Source organism: Theropithecus gelada, chromosome 17 (assembly GCF_003255815.1).
Source record: "Theropithecus gelada isolate Dixy chromosome 17, Tgel_1.0, whole genome shotgun sequence".
Lineage (NCBI taxonomy): Eukaryota > Metazoa > Chordata > Mammalia > Primates > Cercopithecidae > Theropithecus > Theropithecus gelada.
The window spans coordinates 63867096-63888364 of record NC_037685.1 but is presented as its reverse complement, the minus strand read 5'-3'; the positions used below and the strand labels follow the sequence as shown (position 1 = coordinate 63888364).

The window sequence follows — 21269 nt, the reverse complement described above, 5'->3', positions numbered from 1 at the left end:
TTTTTTGAGACGGAGTCTTGCTCTGTCGCCCAGGCTGGAGTGCAGTGGCGCGATCTCGGCTCACTGCAAGCTCCACCTCCCGGGTTCACGCCATTCTCCCGCCTCAGCCTCCGAGTAGCTGGGACTACAGGCGCCCGCCACCACGCCCGGCTAGTTTTTTGTATTTTTAGTAGAGACGGGGGTTTCACCATGTTAGCCAGGATGGTCTCGATCTCCTGACCTCGTGATCCACCCGCCTCGGCCTCCCAAAGTGCTGGGATTACAGGCTTGAGCCACCGCGCCCGGCTGACACCTTGCATCTTTTTAAGGGAAAATGGTACTTAGAAAACATTCTGAGAACTAGGGATACTCAGTACTGCTGGATTGTTCATTTTTTTGTTGTTGTTCTTTTTGATAGACGAAACTAGTAAGCATGTTTTTTTTGTTTGTTTGTTTTTTCTTTGAGACAGGGTCTCACTTTGTCGCCCAGGCTAGAGTGCAATGGTGTGATCTTGGCTCACTGCAACCTCTGCATCCTAGGTTCAAGTGATTCTCCCACCTCAGCCTCCCCAGTAGCTGGGACTACAGGAGCATGCCATCATGCCTGGCTAAGTTTTATATTTTTAGTAGAGACGGGGTTTCACCATGTTGGCCAGGCTGGTCTTGAACTCCTGACCTCAAGTGATCCACTCACCTTGGCCTCTCAAAGTGCTGGGATTATAGGCGTGAGCCACCGTGCCCAGCCAGTATGTATTTTTTAAAGATAATATAGATCTCGAGTTCATAATGATATTTCCAATACAAATGCAGAACTGCAAGTTTTCCTTTACTTCAGTCTCACATCTGTACCTTTCTCTGATAAAAAGATCCCTGTTCTCTATAATCATATAATTACTCACATACAACAAACATACATAAAAGAGTGTAAAAGGGTATTTCAACATACTTTATATCCACTATAACTTCAGAATAGGAATACCAACACTACCACCAACAACATGATGTCTAAGAATAGTTTAAGATTTTGTTTCATTTTATAGTTATTGTTGCTGTTGTTGTTCTTGGGGAATATACCACTAGGGACATAAAACATTTTTTAGGTTACTTGAAATAGTTTCTTGGTATGATTATGCTCTAATTGAAAACACACTTAAGTTCTTTGCTTTCATTTGACTTTCTAAATTTTTAGGAATTGCTTTTTTTGTATTTTGTCATAAAATTATGTAAAAATATTTAAAGATAAATCTATAAAACATGACATATTAATAAAAAGAATTAGAAGAAAAAATTAAAAACCATCCCAGAAGTGAGAATAAAAAAAGGTAACGAAATAGAAAGTAGGAGAAAAGACAAGAAAATTAGAGGAACAATGTAGGAGGCCTAGTGTCCAAACATCAGGAGTTCCAGAAAAAAGTAGAGAAAAAAAATGGAGGGAAATTATAAAAGAACCACTTAAAGAAAATTTTCCAGAACTCAACGAAGGATGATGTGTTTCTAGAGTAAGTGCCAGTAAGCATCTGGGCCAAGAATTAAAGTAAAAAAAAAAAAAAAAAAAAAGACATCAAAGTACATTACTGTGAAATTTAAGGACAAAACAGGCCAGGTGCGGTGGCTCACGCCTGTAATCCCAGCACTTTGGGAGGCTGAGGCAGGTGGATCGCCTAAGGTCAGGAGTTTGAGACCAGCCTGGCCAATATGGTGAAACCCCGTCTCTACTAAAAATACAAAATTTGGCTGGGTGTGGTGGCAGGCACCTGTAATCCCAGCTACTCGGGAGGCTGAGGCAGGAGAATCACTTGAACCCGAGAGGCAGAGGTTGCAGTGAGCCGAGATCACGCCATTGCACTCCAGCCTGGGTGACAAGAGCGAGACTTTGTCTCAAAAATAAATAAATAAATAAATAAAAATAAAGACAAAACAATCTTAATTTCTTAAAACCAGAGTACATAATGAATGACTGAAGATAAAAATAGCACCATGGGTCAGGTGCAGTGGTTCATGCCTATAATCCCAGCACTCTGGGAGGCTGAAGTGTGAGGACCATTTGAGCCTAGAAGTTCAAGACCAGCCTAGGCAACATAGGGAGACCTCATCTGTACAAAATAAAACACTCCAGCCTAGGTGACAGAGTGAGAAGACATTGTCTCAAAAAAAAAAAAAAAAAAAAAAGAATGCACTGAAATTAGCAGGAGCTATACTAAAGAAGATAAAAGAAATGTCTTAAAAATTCTGAAGAAATAATTTCAACCTAGAATTCTATATCCAGCCAACCTTACCCCAAGATATCAAAAAGCTGCATGCTCCTTTCCACAAGAAGCCTCTGAGAGTTGTGGGCCCTTAAAACTAGGGGAAATATTCTAGAAAGATGATATGGAAACCAGGAAATGGGGTTTCTAACACAGAAAAGAGGTAAGAATAATTTATAGAATGAAAGCTGTATGGCACACATAGAAAATGAGCACTTCGGGAAGGGCACGGTGGCTCATGCCTGTAATCCCAGCACTTTGGGAGGCTGAAGCGGGCAGATCACGAGGTCAGAAGATAGAGACCACCCTGGCTAACATGGTGAAACCCCATCTTTACTAAAAAATACAAAGAAAAAAATTAGCCAGGTGTGGTGGCAGGCGCCTGTAGTCCCAGCTACTTGGGAGGCTGAGGCAGGAGAATGGCGTGAACCCGGGAGGCGGAGCTTGCAGTGAGCCAAGAACCTGCCACTGCACTCCAGCCTGGGCGACAGAGTAAGACTCTGTCTCAGGGAGAAAAAAAAAAAAAAAAAAAAAGAAAATGAGCACTTCAGAATGCAGTAAGAAAAAAAAAGGTCCAGGGGTTCTCCAAGAAACAGAAATGGAACCAATGGAGAAATTTTAACATATTGGGCAGGATTTTTATAGCTCCTGTGTAAGGACACAGAAAATTAAGAGAAATGAAAAGGACAGTTAATAACTCCATGGAAAGCAGTAAGCTGTAAAGAAAGGAAAGGTGATCATAGTATATTAGGTATTAAATTGCAAAAAATATTTTTTAGTCATTATAATGTAAACACTGAATACAGATTTCACTAAAAATCATGCTGTATTAGTAGAGGGAAGATGGGGAAGAAGGTAGAGAAGTATGTAGCAGTGTTGGAGTAAGAGACTGAAATTCTCATTTTCCATAGCAGGAAGTTAACAGTTGCTCTGTAAACTAAAGAGAGAAAGAAGACAGCAGAACAAGCTAAAAAATAGTCAAAGGGACTGGAAATGATTGCCTCTGGGGACCATGAATGAGGGTGGGGAGGGTTGTGCTAGCAACTGCTTTTTTTGGTCATATGTCTTATATTAAAGTTGAGTTTCCAAATTATGCACATGCATTGATTTGATGAAAAACAAAACAAAACAAACAAAAAGCAAGAAAATGAAAGCCACTGCAAGCTTGATATTCTAAGCAACATAAAACAAAAGACTGTTTCAGCTTAATGGAATGCTTTCAGTAAAAAGCAATCAATCCAACATGGAACTAATGCCAAACAAAATACATCTTTACCTTAAAAATGTTTAATTTATAAAATGTTCTCTTTAGAGTGATCCAGAATACCAGAGAAGTAAATTCTCTGCAAGGTTACCTCTTAAGTGAATCTGAATGTACAATATTATCAGTAATTTCAGATAGCAATACTGCAGACCATTCAATATGACAAAGTCCTGTTATGTAGTTTAAAATCTACAGAGATGAAAAGTGTATTTATTACATATTTGAGAAGTACTAAAATATAATTCTCTAATCCAGAGTGGAATAGGGATCTGATCAAAGCAAAGCTATGAGAACAAGAGGGCAGCAAGTTACAGATACCAAAATCAAATGGTGCAAATTTACTTTTGCTTTTTAATTGGAAATGTATTATTTCTCAAGAAAGATCTCTGGCCCTCCCAAAAACTGCACAAAAACTTTAACTGTCTGAAGAATATGCTTTTTATACTAAAATGATCAGTATATTTAAGAAATTGAGCATCCTTAATAAGTATTTAAAATTTGAATGTAAAACCTCTAGAATTTAACTGAATCAGTGACTGATTTCTACCAAGAATGCAAATTAATTTACCTTTAACATAAGAGATTCTGGGGCTTCAAGAGGTGTACAGGCATCAGGAGAGCCCACCAGTTCTGCTCCATGAAGAATAATCTTCTGACCAACTGTCAGTCTGCCATTCTTTAAGACAGCTAAGAGGGGAGGATCTAACTGGGCTTTAACAGCATACCATCCATCTGTAAGTTCAATAACGGCCACTTTTTGGGTATCCGCACTACTAGTTTTATTGCTAGAAGTTTCAGATATATTTGCGCTCAATGAAATTATGTCAGAAACACAGAGAACAAGTGTTTTTGCAGCTGTGTCATCCCTTTCCATTATCTTTTTTATAGCCGATCTTCTGCTTCTATCAATTTCCATATCATATCTAAAAGTGAACACAAAAATGCATATTTTAGGAAGTGTGACTCTAGAATGCCACTGTTTAAACAAGTCACTGAATAATTGAGAATAAAAACTGAATTTATCTAAGAAATACTGAGAATTTAAAAATTTTGTAATTAGCCATATATTGTTTCATATTGTTAAAATACGAACTCTTTTTAAAAAGCAAAAAATAAAATGCAAAAATGCTTTATTAGCAATCCCCAAATAGTGGATCAAATTACTAACTCATATTCTTCTCATACATCAAGAGGATAAGGAGCAGGTGGGGAAAGAGGGAAGCAAGCAATGCATGAATGTGTGATCTCTCTTAAATGGGGGCTAGGGATGACAAGAGAACAGCAGTGTGGGATGGCAACTGTCACTGACAACTGGCTTGTGCAACATTTTGACATGGAAGTCACAGATTACACAGAAACCTTAACCATACTGCAGTACATGATTACATAAGGCCATGCTTTAAACTTGCCTGTATTTTAGTTGAAGAAGCACCCTTTCTGGGCTTAGGCATCTATTAGCAAATTCCTTAGGAAAGGCACATTCCATAGCTGCCAGTTTCCATATGATCCATCTATAGTGATTATAAACCCAAATTCTAGAAATAAGTTTTGGATCCACACCTGGAGTGTCACACAGAGCCCTGAACAAATAAAGGTAGAATATTATCATAAAAACCACATAGGATGATACTGAATTCAACAACTACGACTATTCTCTGTACAAAAACTACATTGTTCAAGATCATTCAGTAAGTTTTTATGAGTTCATATGATCTACAAGTAATATAATTTCAGAAAATTATTTGACATGTATCAAAATATCATACCGATAAAAACTTCACTTGCTAAGTATGGTGGCTCATACCTATACTCCCAGCATTTTGGGAGGCTGAGGCAGGAAGATTGCTTGAGGCCAGGAGTTTGAGACCAGCCTAGGCAACATAGTGAGACCTCCACATCTCTACAAAAAATAAAAAAAGTTAGCCAAGAGTGGGAGCTCACATTTGTGGTCCCAGCTACTTGGGAGGCTGTGGTGGGAGGATTGCTTGAGCCCAGGAGATTGAGGCTGCAGTGAGCCATGATAGTGCCACTGCACTCTAGCCCGGACAACAGAGTGAGACTCTATCTCAAAATATAAAAACAAAATAAAAAATTCCACTTAAGAGTCAACAGAACGATTTCAACTCATATTTGTTCCTGAAAAATGAGATCCTTGATTTTAAGTAATTATATTTTACATTATTTTTCTTATGAAAGAGATTGTTTTTAGAAATCACACCTGAGAACTGCCTTTCTTAGTTTTGGTGCTCTCCTTGATCCTGTCCCCTCTGTTCTCAAATCTCTAACTCCTCCTTTCTCATTCATACTCTTAGCACTAGGACAACAGAAGTAATCGAAAGAGAACTTTCATAAGCACCCACCCTCATATCTATCCACTCACAGCATCTGTATCCCTATACTTTGCCCTCTTCCAAGCATCTGCATCCTTACACTTTGCCCTCTTCTACCATTTGTATACTAGCTCCTATACCCCCTGCTGCCTACAAGGCCAACGATCAGGAAATGCCTCCTCTCTCTTCTGCATCAATTTTTTCCTTCTCTACTGAACAATGTGAATCAGCATAAGATATGGTTTTTTTCTACCTTGAAACAAGCCAAAACCAAGACTCTTTGATCCTACTTCCTCTCCAAGCAATGTCCCTCTCTCTGCTTCTTTCTGGCAACTCCCAAAAGAATTGACTCTATTCTGTGTCTCCAACTCCTGCTCTTCAACTGCTCTTTAACTGCATTCTAATCAGGATATCACTCCACCAACCTATTGAGCTATTTTTATTAATGTTAGTAATGTCTTCTGCAGTGCTAAATCCAGTGGCCAATCTCAGTCCTCATCTTACTTTACCTATTAGAAGCAGCTTCCACAGCTGGTCATTTTCTATTCCCTGAAATTCCATCTTCACTTGGCATGCAACACCCCATTCTGCATTTTATTCCTAACTTTCTGGTTGCTCTTTCTCAGTCTCCTTTCCATGGCCTTCAAGTCATCTATATGCCGATGACTTGTGAACTGATTTCTTTGGCCTATACTTTACCTGTGTATAGACTTGCATATCCAACTGCCTACCTAACACCTCTACTTGGCTGTCTACCATTACATTTCAAGCTTCAAACGTCCAAAACCAAACTCTCCATTTCCCTCCATCTTTGGTCTTCTCAATTCTGGTAGTTACACAGTAACTCTATCCATCCAGTTGCTAAGGTCAAAATGTTTACAGCCATTGTTATTCTCCTCCTCTTTCACATTTTATATCTAATCCTTGAGCAACTCCTAATGGTGCCACTTTCAAAACACCCCAGAGTCCAACTGCTTTCCACCAATTCCACTGCCACATCCCTGGTCCAAGCAACCACCTCTCACATGTATTTCTGCAATAGCTTAAGTGGTCTCTCTGCGTCCATCCTTGCCCCTCTCCTCAACAAATAGCTAGAATTATTTTTTCAAAAATAAGTTACATCAGGGTGGACATGGTGGCTCACACCTATAATTCCAGCACTTTAGGAGGCCAAGGAGGGTGGATCCTGAGGTCAGGAGTTTGAGACCAACTTGGTGAAACCCCGTCTCTACTAAAAATATAAAAATCAGCTGGGCATGGTGGTGCACACCTGTAGTCCCAGTGACTCGGGAGGCTGAGGCAGGAGAATCGCTTGAACCAGGGAGGTGGAGGCTGCAGTGAGCTGAGATTGTGCCACTGCACTCCAGCCTGAGCAACGGAGTGAGACTGTCTCAAAAAAAAAAAAAAAAAGGTCAGATCATGTTACCCTTTGCTTTAAGCCTTCCAGTAGTTTATTCAGTAAAAATCATGCAGAGTAAAAGGTAAGGTTCTTATAAAGGTCTATGAGGTCCTCCCTTTGTATCTCATCTACGACTACTCTTCTCCTATCCACTCTACTCCAGCTGCACTAACTTCCTGTTCCTCAAATACTTCAAGCACGCTCCCCTTTGAGAGACTAGGGGTCTTTCGCTAGGATAGTCCTATGCTCCCTCCTTTTACTTTAGGTCATTTATCAAATGTAGCTGACTCAGTGAAGCCTTCCTAATTACTTATTAGACTAAACATCGCATCTCCTTGCCCAACTTTCTCTGACACCTTTCCAGCTTTATCTATCTTTATAGTATGTATCTTCTTCTAACATACTGTACAATTTACTTACTTTTCAACATTTTCTATGCCTTCCACATCCACTAGAATGTATGACTCATCAGGACAGGGACTTTTTTGTTTTGCTTTATTATCCCTAGTACCCAGAATAGTACCTGACACATAGCAGGCGCTCAGTAGAGATTTGCTGAATTATCAGAAAAAACTAACGAGAGCTTCCACATTCCCACTTGACTACAGGGCAATCATTAACTTTTACCTTATGCAGTCTATTTAGTATGAGAAAATAATACAACTGTTTAACCTACTTTTCTTACTGGAATCTATAAGCAGATGTTTGTTATATAAGATACGCAAGACATAAACAATATTTGTTTTTAAAAGTTAAAACAAAATTCAGGAAAAAAAGTTTTACCACTTTTCCAAAACTATAAATTTTGGAAAAATGTACAGAAATTTAAAAATAAGGATGCTGAGGAAATAAATCCCATCTTTTGCCACTGGCATAATGTAATATATCTCTGATAACAAAAAGCTTTAAATTATGTTTCTGTAAAAATTACAATAAAAAGAGGTTATGCAGTTTCTAAATTGTTGCTGTTTTAGGGCTCTGAGATTTTCTAGTTATTTAGAATTATTGATATTCAAGTATTTGTTTAACTTTTAGTGTTTATTTATATTTTGTATCTACTAAAATACACAATGAAAGAAAACATGAAGTAAGTGGGTGTCGGGGGAAGAATCTACCATAAGGCCATTTTGAATTTAACTTCCTTTATTTTTATTTTTTTCTTGAGACAGAGTCTTACTCTGTCACCCAGGCTGCAGTGCAGTGGTGTGATTTCAGCTCACTGCAACCTCTGCCTCCCGGGTTCAAACGATTCTCCTGCCTCAGCCTCCCGAGTAGGTGGGATTACAGGCACATGCCACCATGCCCAGCTAATTTTTGTATTTTTAGTAGAGACGGGGTTTTGCCATGTTGGCCAGGCTGGTTTCAAACACCTGACCTCAGGTGATCTGCCCATCTCAATCTCCCAAAGTGGGATTATAGGTGTGAGTCACCACACCTGGCCTTTTTTGGAACAGGGTCTTGCTTTGTCACCCAGGCTGGAGTGCAATGGCACAACTTCAGCTCACCACAACCTCTGCCTCCCAGGCTCAAGCCATCCACCTCAGTCAGCCTTCCAAGTAGCTGGCACTACAAGTACATGTTGGGCAAATTTTTTTTTTTTTTTCTGAGACAGAGTCTTGCTCTGTCGCCCAGGCTGGAGTACAGTGGAGTGGTCTTGGCTCACTGCAACCTCCACCTACTGGGCTCCAATGATTCTCCTGCCTCAGCCTCCCAAGTAGCTGGGATTACGGGCGTGCCTCACCACACCCGGCTAATTTTTGTATTTTTAGTAGAGCTGGGGTTTCACCATGTGGGCCAGGCTGGTCTCAAACTCCTGACCCTCAGGTAATCAGCCCATCTTGGCCTCCCGAAGTGTTGGGACTATAGGCGTGAGCCAGCATGCCTGGGTGGGCAAATTTTTTAATTTGGTTGTAGAGGTGGGTTTTCACCATGTTGCCCAGGCTGGTCTCAAACTCCTGTGCTCAAGAGATCTGCCCACCTCAGTCTCCCAAAGTGCTGAGATTACAGGCATGAGCCACCATGCCTGGCCCTCAAATTTAACTTTTTTTTTTTTTTTTGAGATGGAGTCTCACTCTTATCACCCAGGCTGGAGTGTGGTGGCATGATCTTGGGTCACTTGCAACCTCTGCCTCCTGGGTTCAAGTGATTCTCCTGCCTCAGCCTCCTGAGTAGCCGGGATTACAGGTGCCTGCCACCATGCCCAGATAATTTTTGTACTTTTAGTAGAGATGGGATTTCGCCATGTTGGCCAGGCTGGTCTCAAACTGCTGACCTCAGGTGATCCACCTGCCTCGGCCTCCCAAAGTGCTGGGATTACAGGCGTGAGCCACTGCACCTGGCCAAATTTAACTTTATAAATTGGCCTTTATTTATAAATGCATAAGAAAAATGTCCCAAATCAAGCAAATCCAGTTCATTAAACCCCAGGACAAACCGCACTTTTCAAAAGACTTCAACAGAATGCTTAACCGTAATGCACTTAGAATGATTAAATGCATAAAAATTCGATTTCTAGCCAACTTTTTAGTTCGATAGACAGTTAAGAGAAGAAAGAGGGATGAGGGAATACATAAAAGTTAACACACAATCTTTTTGCATAGAGTACCTATAAAATTCTTCTTTTCCAGCCTTTCCATCATTGGAGGGTATAAGCCATCCACCATCAGCCAACTGTATTCCTTTTCCAGCCCATAAACTTTCCTTACCAAAATAATCTTGAGTGTAAAACTGAAAAGACTCTGCATTTTTGCTGTTAATTTTTATGCAATGTTTAGAAACGCCATACATATACAGCTACACAAACACACACACAAAATGAAAAATAATTTAAAATAAACATGTATCAAGCAATAAAAACAATTATAACAAACCAAAACTGAATTTACCAAAAATTTTCATTAACTACTAGAATATTCACTACGAAAACATTTTACTTACTAGAAACTAAAAATTTTAACGTAATATAAATGATCCATACATTCCACAGTCTGCTGTACCTTTTCCACCCCCTGTGTTTACACCTCCTGTTAAATCTGCCATAGGAAGGTACTGTGAGGATAAAAAAACGTAATGTTTTACAAAATCTCTTAAGTTCAAAAACTTAGATGGGAAACAAAAGGGAAAAGTGTAAGTATTTTAGGGAATGTGACCTCAGGTGATCAGATTTGTACACAGGCAAGGCTTACTTTCAAACTGCTTCCTTTCACCCCAGGATATCTAAACCAAAGTGTCTTTTTGTTTGTTCAGAGTTTGACTCTGGAGTCAGACTCTTTGCTTTGGAATCATAGCTCTTCCCCTTACTAGTTAAGTGACTCTGGGGCAGTTATTTAACCCTCTCTATGCTTCAGTTCTCTTATTTGCAAAATGGAAACAAAATAACAGTGTCTTTCTTTCAAGGTGACTGTAAGGATTAAGCAAGATATACTTAATGCGTGTGAAGTGCTTAGAAGAGCACCTCACACCTAGAAAATGCTCAAAGTTAGCCATTAATGTCATCAATATTATTTTCACCTCTCCACTGCCTAAAATTCTACTAGATAGTACCGGCTTAAGGAGAATCCTCTTTGGAAAATATAAATAGCTCATAGAAGGTTCAGGGCTATCAGTTATTCATATTTGAATATCACTAAAACTACTTTTCTCTAACACCTAGCTGAAAGCATTTACAATGATAAACTAAAATTTGAAGGGGGAAAAGAAATAGTAATTTGGAAGCACAGATCACTTTAGTAGGATGAGGAAGGCCTAGCAAGGGGCCAGAGGCTGCCACTGTAGGCTAATTAGGAAATATGATGATTTCATTCATCCATTCCTGCACTAATGTGTTCATTCTTTAAACAAAGCCATTTGTAGATACTAGTTAATGAAACAAAATTACACTCTGTCATAAAAGCCATCAGTATTGTAGACAAACACATACCTGTTTATGAGAACAGGCAGAGGGAACTTGGCCTCCTACTGCTGCTTTCAGAGAGATTCGAGGCAGAGTGGATGTTTTTGCAAGATACAGACTGCCTGGTTGTGGAAAGATGCGTTGCCTTTGTTTCTTCTTAATTCGCATATCCTGTATATCTCTGGCATTCTGAAGACTTGTAATTAAATCTATTAAAGAATAAATACTTAGCAAAAATAAAATTGAAACTTAAAAAGCATAACCTCTGGCAGGGCACAGTGGCTCTGGCCTGTAATTCCAGCACTTTGGGAGGCTGAGGCGGGCAGATCACCTGAAGTCGGGAGGTCAAGACCAGCCTGACCAAAATGGGGAAATCCCGTCCCTACTTTAAAAAAAAAAAATACACAAGTTGCCGGGTGTGGAGGCACATGCCTGTAATCCCAGCTACTCGGGAGGCTGAGGCAGGAGAATCACTTGAATCCGGGAGGTGGAGGTTGCAGTGAGCTGAGGTCGCACCACTGCACTCCAGCCTGGGCAACAAGAGCAAAGCTCCGTCTCAAGAAAAAAAAAGCACAACTCCCTGCTTTATAAAATTATACATATCAATTTCCTTGAAGTTTACATGCTCTCCTTTTCTCTAAAAAGGGTAACCCTTTTAATTCTTCATAAATGAAAGGATGTTTCAACTTGTAAAGCTGTATAAACATAAATATCTTTACTATTTTTATCTCTTTTTGAGACAGAGTTTTTCACTTGTTGCCTAGTCTGGAGTACAATGCCACGATCTCGGCACACTGCAACCTCTGCCTCCCGAGTTCAAGGGATTCTCCTGTGTCACCCTCCCAAGTAGCTGGGATTACAGGTGCCCGCCACCATGCCAGCTGATTTTTTTTTTTTTTTTTTGTATTTTTAGTAGAGATGGGGTTTCACTATGTTGGCCAGGCTGGCCTTGAACTCCTGACCTCAGGTGATCCGCCTGCCTTGGTCTCCCAAAATGCTGGGATTATAGGCATCCCGGCCCTATTTTTATCTCATTTTTAAAAGAAAATTAGTAGTATGATAGAAAATATATTCCAGTAACAGCAATCCTAGATTGTGTGTCTAATTTTTTTTTAACAAGTCCACAAGTAGTTATCTTTGAAAGAAACATTAGAATAATTTAAACCTAATCTTTGGATTTAGAAAATCTAAAGCATTAAAAAGGGTTTTAAAATTATCACCAAAGATGGAAAACCATCAGGACATTATTTAATAAGGGAAATATCTAACTGAAAGGCAAAAATTCATCACACAAATTGTCATACAATACCTAAAGGTTCTTCTTCACACTTTGTGAAAATTACAGTTGCTGCTTGATTGGAGTTGTTTTTGTTAAACTGATGAATCTCATTGTCATTAATCTTATTTTTACTATCACCAGAGCCGTGTCCATCAATGTTTTGTTTTTGTTTGTTTTCCTCCAAGTTAATATTCCTAACACACTGTTCATCTCTGTGAAAATTTGATTTAGTTTTAAAAGGTGGAATAAAGACTTTGGTTGGTTTGCCTGTAGTAATCAAGTGTCTCATTTTTTCATTTCTTGTAGCAGAAACTTGATAAAATGGATGTCCTGAAACTGCTAAATTGCTTGAAGATTTTTCCAAAGTCAGATGTTCATACAAGTGAGATTTAGACAGAAATTCTTGACCAGGTGCAGTAAAATTTGGATTCTGTATCTCTTGACGTTCCTTAGTTGTGCTTCAATGGGGAGAAAATATTTAAGTTTATTGACTAGTACACATACAAATATTTAGGAATATGCCTTTTCTGCGGACCCTCATTTGCTATATGGTGATCCTATTCTGGTTACTGTTTTGCATTTATCATGGTTGCCATTCCAAAACAATACCACTTTTCAAGGCTATAACCGTTTCTCACACACTCATTCCTAGCCTTTGACTTTCAATCTACCTCACATAACACATAAGAGAGTCTGTGAACTGTGGACCCTCTCAGTGTTTCCCCTCCAATTCCATCATAGTACTGCTTACCTCCTTCACCAGGGAAATGTCTACCCATCCTCTTCTCTCACCTTCACATCTTCACTTGAACTCTCTACCCCGCCTAATACCTCAGTCTCCACAGGAGACCCCCTCTTTCAATTATCCTGCCTCACTCTCTTTTCTCTCTTCTACCTATGTATACCTTTTAAAAAGTGTCCTTTTCATTTAGCCCAAAAGTCTTGCCTACCTTTAAAACTCTTATTTTCTCACTCGCCTTTATCTCTGCCTCAAGCTAATACTCACTGTTACCTATACTCCACAGTCAACCTTCTTCAACAGGTAATGTAGCTATTTTCACTTCCTCAATTTCTACTCAATAAACTCTCATTTCTCCCACTACTCTACAGAAACTGTTCTCAATAAAGTTGTTAATGACCTCCCAGATGCACATGAGATACATACAAACTCACTCTACTCAACTTTCCTGACAGCTATAACGGTTTACATTTTCCTTCTTTTAAATTTCTCACCATCACTGTACCTCTTTCAACTTTTACTGGTTTTACCTCTTCCTGATTCCTAAAAAAAGTCTCCAAAGTTGGATGTCTTCCTTAGACACTTTCCCTCACTAATGTGAGTCATTTCCATTGCTTAAATTATCACCTAACAATGAAAATATCCTTTATCCTCATGCTCGACTTTTCCCCTAGGGTTGTTCCTACATTTTACACTACGTATAGCATCAGACATCTGTACCTTGATGTTTCACACTGATTTCAAACTCAGTATGTCCAAAAGTAATCACCTTTCTCAGCATACATGCCCTTCTTAATACTTGACATCTTGCTGAAAACCCCAGATTTCCTTTTACCAAACCCTGGATACCTGGAACTTGAAGTTATTCCTTTAGTTATCCATTCATCTATCCATCAACTATTTAATGAATTCCTACCAGGTGCCAGACATTGTTTTGCTGAGGAACACAGTTAACAAAATTTTGTTTTTGCATGTACATTTCAATGGAAGAAAACAGATAGACAAATATGTCAATTGGCCTAGACATAAGTGTGCCTGGAGCAAGGAAAACAAGGGGAACATTAGAAGGTGATACTGGAAAAATAGCAAAGCAGCCAGATCATCAAGAATCTGCACACCATGACAAGGACTTTTAGTCTCTACTCTGAGATGGCACACCATGGAATAGTTCTGAGTAAAGAAATGACATAATCTGTCTTATGTTTAAAAGGATCCCCTGGCTTCTTTGATGAGAATTCATTGTATATTGAGGAGTAGGGAGGTAAGCAGGGGGGGACTAGTTCCACTGAAAGGACTGCCTGGAGTGGGTTCAGGAGAATACTCAAAGAGATGAAGTGAAAAGAGTAGGGTCAATTCTAATGAGTTGGGCTTTAAGAGAAGCAAGAAAATGGACTGGTGAGATTAGTTTAGAAAGGCTCTTCTTTTTAAGAGGTGAGATGTACAACAACTGCTTAGGGTGATGAGAACAATCTATTAGGAAAAAATCAATGATGCAGGAGAGAGAGAAGACAATTGGACTGATTTCTTCAAACAGGTGATCTAGATGAGATCTACTGCACAAGCGTGAATAAACCTTCTATCCCCAAACTTCTACTGATTGATCTCTTTTAATCCTTTCTTTTTAAATATTCAGAATATTTTTAGTATAAGGAGTTTGCCTTGTAGGTTATGCTCAAGATGTCTATTTAAATGTAATTGGAAATAATTTGCCAGTCTCAACTTATCACTATCTGGCCAAATCTACTGAATTTATCTCTTAATCATTCTCTACCCTCTACTCTACCTCCTTTGCTAGGTTAAGACCTGTACTTCCTTACTAATCTCCTTGCAACAGTTTTGCTTTGGTCTACTTCTAAAACACCAATCTTATTTTGTTCCTCTTGTCAGAAACTTCCAAAGACAGCCTATCACCTATCTAGGTTTCAACTTATCAGAAATGACATACAGGAAGCTTCCTATTTGGTCCTAACCTCCCCATTTCTTTTTGTTTCCCTCTGTCCCCCAACCAAATTCCAAGATTTGGAATGCCCTCTTTAACCAAGCATTCTTTACATTCTGTCTGAAGTACTTTTCCCATTGAGCTTTCTGTCATGTAATTAGCTGACAATTTTTCTATGTTCTTACATCACTTTTTAACATCTATTTTAGAATTTATATTACATTATAATTCTTGCTTTCACGTCTGGTTCCCAGGCTAGCAATTTGAGTTAGACTTATTTATCTTTATATCCATCACTATAGTATATACTAGGTAGTTTGAGCAGGTACTTTAACAAATGTTTGCTAAATACATCAAACTATTCTCCCATTTTACACATAAATTAGGCTAATACACAGGTAAATAACTAGGTATTTCCTTTCTTATTTAATACAACTGTTTGATAAAAAAGAAATGAAAAAAAAATCACCTGGCTTTCTACATATGTATGTGCAGCCTGCTAAAAAACACATTCCAGAAATACAACTCAGTGACTTCAACAACTCCACAAGCAGGTGTTTTTGAAAAGGTAACATTAGGCCTGGTGCAGTGGCTCATGTCTGTAATCCCAGCACCTTGGGAGGCCAAGGTGGGCGGATCATGAGGTCAGGAGATTGAGACCAGGAGATTGAGACCATCCTGGATAACACGGTGAAACCCTGTCTCTACTAAAAATACAAAAAATTAGCCAGGCGTGGTGGCACGCGCATGTAATCCCAGCTACTTGGGAGGCTGAGGCAGGAGAGTCGCCATGAACCTGGGAGGCGGTGGCTGCAGTGAGCCAAGATCATGCCACTGCGCTCCAGCCTGGGCGACAGAGTGAGACTCCATATCAAAAAAATAAAATAAATAAAATAAACGGTAACATTAAAATAATTTCAATATTTTTAGGCTTAAAAATTATCAGCTAGAAAAAATTTTGCAACTACTTTAAACAATTTTAGATGATTTTATATTTACATGTCTAACTGAAGTTTCTTCTTGACTTTTTCCCTTGAAGCACCCCTGTAGAAAATGAAAATTTAGCTCTGTTAACACGTCTACTTTACTACACACACACTCTTGCCTTTCATCTTCCTAAATTACGTATTTGATTCTATTATGTCTGGAATTGGCTCCTTCCAGTGGGTTCTTGGTCTCATTAACTTCAAGAATGAAGCCACAGACCCTCACGATGGGTGTTACAGTTCTTAAAGATGGTGTGTCCGGAGTTTGTTCCTTCTGATGTGCAGATGTGTCCGGAGTTTCTTCTTTCTGGTGGGTTCGTGGTCTTGCTTGACTTCAGGAGTGAAGCCACAGACTTACACAGTGAGTGCTACAGCTCATAAAGGTAGTGCGGACCTAAAGAGTGAGCAGCAGCAAGATTTATTGCCAAGAGAAAGAACAAAGCTTCCACAGCGTGAAAGGGGACCAGAGAGGGTTCCTGGGGCTGGCTTGGGTGGCCAGCTTTTATTCCCTTATTTGGCCCTGCCCACGTCCTGCTGATTGGTCCATTCTACAGAGTGCTGATTGGTCTGTTTTACACAGTGCTGACTGGTGCATTTACAAACCTTTAGCTAGACACAGAGGGCTGATTGGTGTGGTTTTTTACAGAGTGCTGTTTGGTGCATTTACAAACCTTTAGCTAGACACAGCGCTGATTGGTGTATTCACAATCCTTTAGCTAGACAGAAAAGTTCTCCAAGTCCTCACCTGACCCAGAAGCCAGCCAGCTTCACCTCTCACTATCAATTTTCAACATTTACATTATGGCTAAGTCAGTATAAAGCATGTGTAGTATTAATGTGTAGTATATAAATAGTATATATCCTTTACAACTTTTGCTTTCTCGAGGTAATTTTTAAAATCTGCTTATTTTCTATGTACCTATTGTTTATTCACATCTAAACTCTTAGCTATATATATAAACCTCTTTTTATTCTGTTCACAAATTAAAGTTTTTAAAAAACCTTTTCTTCTCCTTGAATAATGTTTCTTCTAAGTTATTTTCATTAATTTGTTTTTGGGTATTTTATTTTTGCTTTTTCTGATGTCTCATAATCTTAAAAGTGAGGGACCAAAAGGCTGTTTGGAAGCACTTGGTACAAAGATGAACTTGACCGCAAGCTACACAGTAGCCTGATTAAATAGAAACTTCCAATAGTGAAAACTTAGCTATCTATATTCTGGAAGCTGAGTGGCGGAAAAGGGCTTGGTGAGGGGTGATCCCCAACATTCAATATGCACATATTAACTTTTTCTTGCTTTCAAGTAGTTACTCCTGCCTTCAACTGTGCCCAGTGTGTTCACCCTCTACTGTATCCTCTCTGGAGAATAAGCCTCTGGTCTTTTGATCGAGCAGGCAGGAGACAGTTGCCCAGCTTCATGAATATTGCTGCTGGATATGGGGTCTTGCTCTGTCATCCAGGCTAGAGTGCAGTGGCGCAATCTTGGCTCACTGCAGCTTCCACCTGCTGGGTTCGAGTAGTTCTCCCACCTCAGCCTCCTGAGTAGCTGGGATTACAGGGGCACGCCACCATGCCCGGCTAATTTTTGCATTTTTAACAAAGATGGGGTTTCACCATGTTGGCCAGACTGGTCTCGAACTCCTGACCTCAGGTGATCCACCACGTGAGCCACCATACCCGGCGAGTACTGCTTCTTAAACATAATTTCAACTTATCCCATTTTGGCTTCCTCCTTCTGCACCACCCATGAAGCCACCAATTCCTAAGCTTTTGAGACCTGAGTGTAAAATCGTTGGTTCTCTGCTGTCCCCACCACCAGCTTCTATTCAGTTTCCTTCTGCATGCTTTGAGAAATTTAGTTACTTTGTTATTTCCTATTTTCCTTGATTTTTGTGTGTGTGTAAGTTTCTTCAATGATGTTTTGGTAAAAGTTTGGAGGGCAAAGAAGGGAGATGAGTATGTTCAATTCATCTTTTTTTTTTTTTTGAGACAGAGTCTCACCCAGGCTAAAGTGCAGTGGTGCAATCTCACCACAACCTCCACCTCAAAGGTTCAAGCGGTTCTCGTGCCTCAGCCTCCGGAGTAGCTGGGATTACAGGCGTGTGCCACCATGCCTGGCTAATTTTTGTATTTTCAGTAGAGATGGGATTTTATCATGTTGGCCAGGCTGGTCTCGAACTCCTGGCCTCAAGTGATCCACCCACCTCAGCCTCCCAACGTGCTGGATTACAAGCGTGAGCCACTGTGCCTGGTCTCAATTCACCATCTTCACCAAGAAGTTTCCTAATACATTAAAACATGCAGGTACTGCTTTATTTTTATCTTGAAGGCAAACTCTTCCAAAGTCTCTTATCTTCTTCAGTTCCAGAGCAGTCTAGCTGCCTTTCTAGACTTAGCAACACACCTACTCTGGGATCTCCCTTCAATATCATCCTGAGAGCTCCCTTTGCCTCTCTTCTATGTTGAATTCTTGTTTCTTAAGTCCTATACCTTCCTCCTTCTTGGTTTATGCATTTGTTTTGGTTAGTTTCCTGAGAAAAGCACACAAGAGATCTTTTAGTACTTCACATCTGAAAAATGTCTACCCTCACACTTAATTCAGATTCTAGGTTGGAAATCATTTTCTCTTAGTTATTTGAAGGCACTGCTCTGTATTATATAAGATCTACGTTCTTCTAGATTCCATCGTTGATAATAAGAGAATTCATACTATTATGACTTGAAACAATTTGAAACCTAACTTCTTGGTCCTCTAATGAATTTAAGGTTCCTGTCTGCCTCTATTATTCTAAAAATTCACAGGGATGTGCCTTACTGTGGGTCACTTTTACTTGTGTGTTCACTCAGTGGGCCCCTTTAATTAAGGAAACTCATGTCCTTCAGTACTAGTAAAACTTTTTAAATTATTTATTTATTTTAAAATTTCTTTTTAAAATTTCTCTTCTGTGCCTTCCTTCTCAAACTCTGTATTTTCAGATGATAGACCCACAGGATTAACTTTTCATACCTTTTTTCATTTTATTCTATATTCTGGGAACTTTCATGATTCTTATCTTCCATTATTTCTACTAATTTATTTGTGCTATCATATTTTTAATTTCTAAGAGCTTTTTATAGCAACTTGTTATTATTTTATGGCTGTTTTTTCTTTTCTTACCTGAGAATATTAGTAGGTTTTTATGAAGTTTTCAGAGTCTATTTCCTCTAGGTTCCTTTCTGCTATGGATTTTGTACTTTGGTGACTATGTTTCATAGTAGCTTTCTTCCAATGACTAGTTATCTTTGACTATCTTTTCTTATTTAAATGTGAAGCACTTAATAGCTTCCTGGAAGCTCTATGCATGTCAACAGTTAAGCTTCATGGTCTGATGACTGGCTATACTATTTCATCTGAGTATCCTCAACTGTCAGTATTTTTTGGTCTTTTCTATTGGGTCAGGCATATTCCCCAGAAAAAAAAAAATATTCCATTCTCATGCCTAAAGGGCCTGCCTGCCAGCATTCGGGAACCAAGTGTGGGAAGGAGCTAGGTCTCACTGCTTGACATACAGATTTGTATCTGATGTTTCATTTTAGTATCTTCCCCTCAATTGTGCCTTGTGTCTCCTCCCTCCAGCCCACCTTCAGTTCAGAATCCTCTCAATTCATCTTTTTCAAAAAACAAATGTCTGATTTCCTGGAGTAAGAAGGATAACCGCCTATTTGCAGTGGGGGAGGAAATACAGACATTTCTTAAAAAGAATTTCAACTAATCTTCCTATTCTACTTCACCTTCAGAAGTACATGTTGCTGCCAATTTGAATCTTTCTCAGGTTTTTAGGGGAAAGCATCTCTGTTTGCTCTAGTGTCAGGTTTTAGCTTTCCCATGCTTACTAAATCCTTCATGTTTTTGGTTTCCAAACTTTTGTTGTTGTTTCTTCTGGTCATTGTCCTTGGGAATTACACATTAAAAAAATTATCTTAGTACTTTTCGAAAGGTTTAGAGAGGAGAGGTAAAAGAATATTTTTAATATTTGCAATATTTTTGTTAATTGACTTCGAGCAATTTCCTTAATTCCTTCCAACCTTAGTAATTCATCAATAAAATTAGAATAAAATCTGTCTACTTTACAAAAGCTGTCATAAAATTAAAAAATAAAATAATGATATGAACAGCACTATAAAATACTACCAAAGTACAGAATTATTTCATCCTGATGCAGGCTTTCAAAAAGGGAAATGTTAACTTCTTAATATTAGTATCATTATTTTTAGAAATGTTAATTTATAAAAATGAGACTTTTCTCATACTATATTAGAATTTAGAAAAATTTAAACATGCCTTACCAAAAGGGTACACAGGTAATCGGCTCTAAAGAAACGTGATGCATAAACAATCTTCGATCTTTTATTGTGCCTAGGAAACAATTATTTTATATTACATATTAGTTAAAATCTAAGAGAATATCCATGTTCCTGTACTTACACAAAAAATTTGAGACAATTACAGACTTCAAAATTTTCAGTGACTGGATGTTCAATAAATGATAACTATGAAAATAAATTGCTGATTCACAAATTGATAGTGACTATGCACCAAATAACTCACAGTACAAGCATACAACAGAAATCAGTATACATTTAGTCAGCTGATGTTAACCATCATAACTCAAAGGTGTTAGCTAATTTCTGATGCAAATGCAAAATTTAAAATTTAGTCTTTGAAGGTTTAAAAGCTAAGCTTTAGATATTGTTCATTCTCAGTGTGTAACTTGTACCTAATTTTCAATAAGTCCACTAGTTGGAAATTGGTTGAATAAACTAGGATACACTGATACAGCCAGATGATCAACTACTATGTAACCATAAAAAAGAATGAGGAAGATCTCTATATACTCATTAAGGAGTTATCTCCAAATAATTCTTAAGTAAACAACAACCAATAAACAAGGTGGAAAATGGTGTATATACTGCACCTTTTGAGTAAGAAAGGGTAATGAGAATATATATGTATGTATTTGCTTATTTTTATTAAAAAGAATCTTGAAAAAAAAAAACACTAAAAAAGATTACCTACAGAAAGCAAGAGGTGGGTGAATAAAAACTCTAAGTATACCTTTTTGTAGTTCTGATGAATGAACTATGTCATGTTTTATTTATTCAAATATAAAATTAAATAAGAAAAGACAAATCCTAAAATTGAAAACAAATGGAAAAAAAGGAATCTAACCTAACTA

General features: G+C 38.5%; 1 protein-coding gene across 1 annotated transcript in view; it reads right to left on the bottom strand.

Moving 5' to 3' along the window:
• Nucleotides 1-21269, bottom strand: part of BRCA2 (BRCA2, DNA repair associated) — an 86356-nt gene that overhangs the window by 32507 nt on the left and 32580 nt on the right. Inside the window, exons 13-18 of the mRNA XM_025363964.1 lie at nt 20380-20449; nt 12420-12847; nt 11138-11319; nt 9824-10011; nt 4899-5069; nt 4058-4412 (exon numbers count right to left, since the gene is read on the bottom strand). Coding sequence (XP_025219749.1) covers nt 4058-4412; nt 4899-5069; nt 9824-10011; nt 11138-11319; nt 12420-12847; nt 20380-20449 — 1394 coding nt within the window. The remainder of the gene's footprint in view (nt 1-4057; nt 4413-4898; nt 5070-9823; nt 10012-11137; nt 11320-12419; nt 12848-20379; nt 20450-21269) is intronic.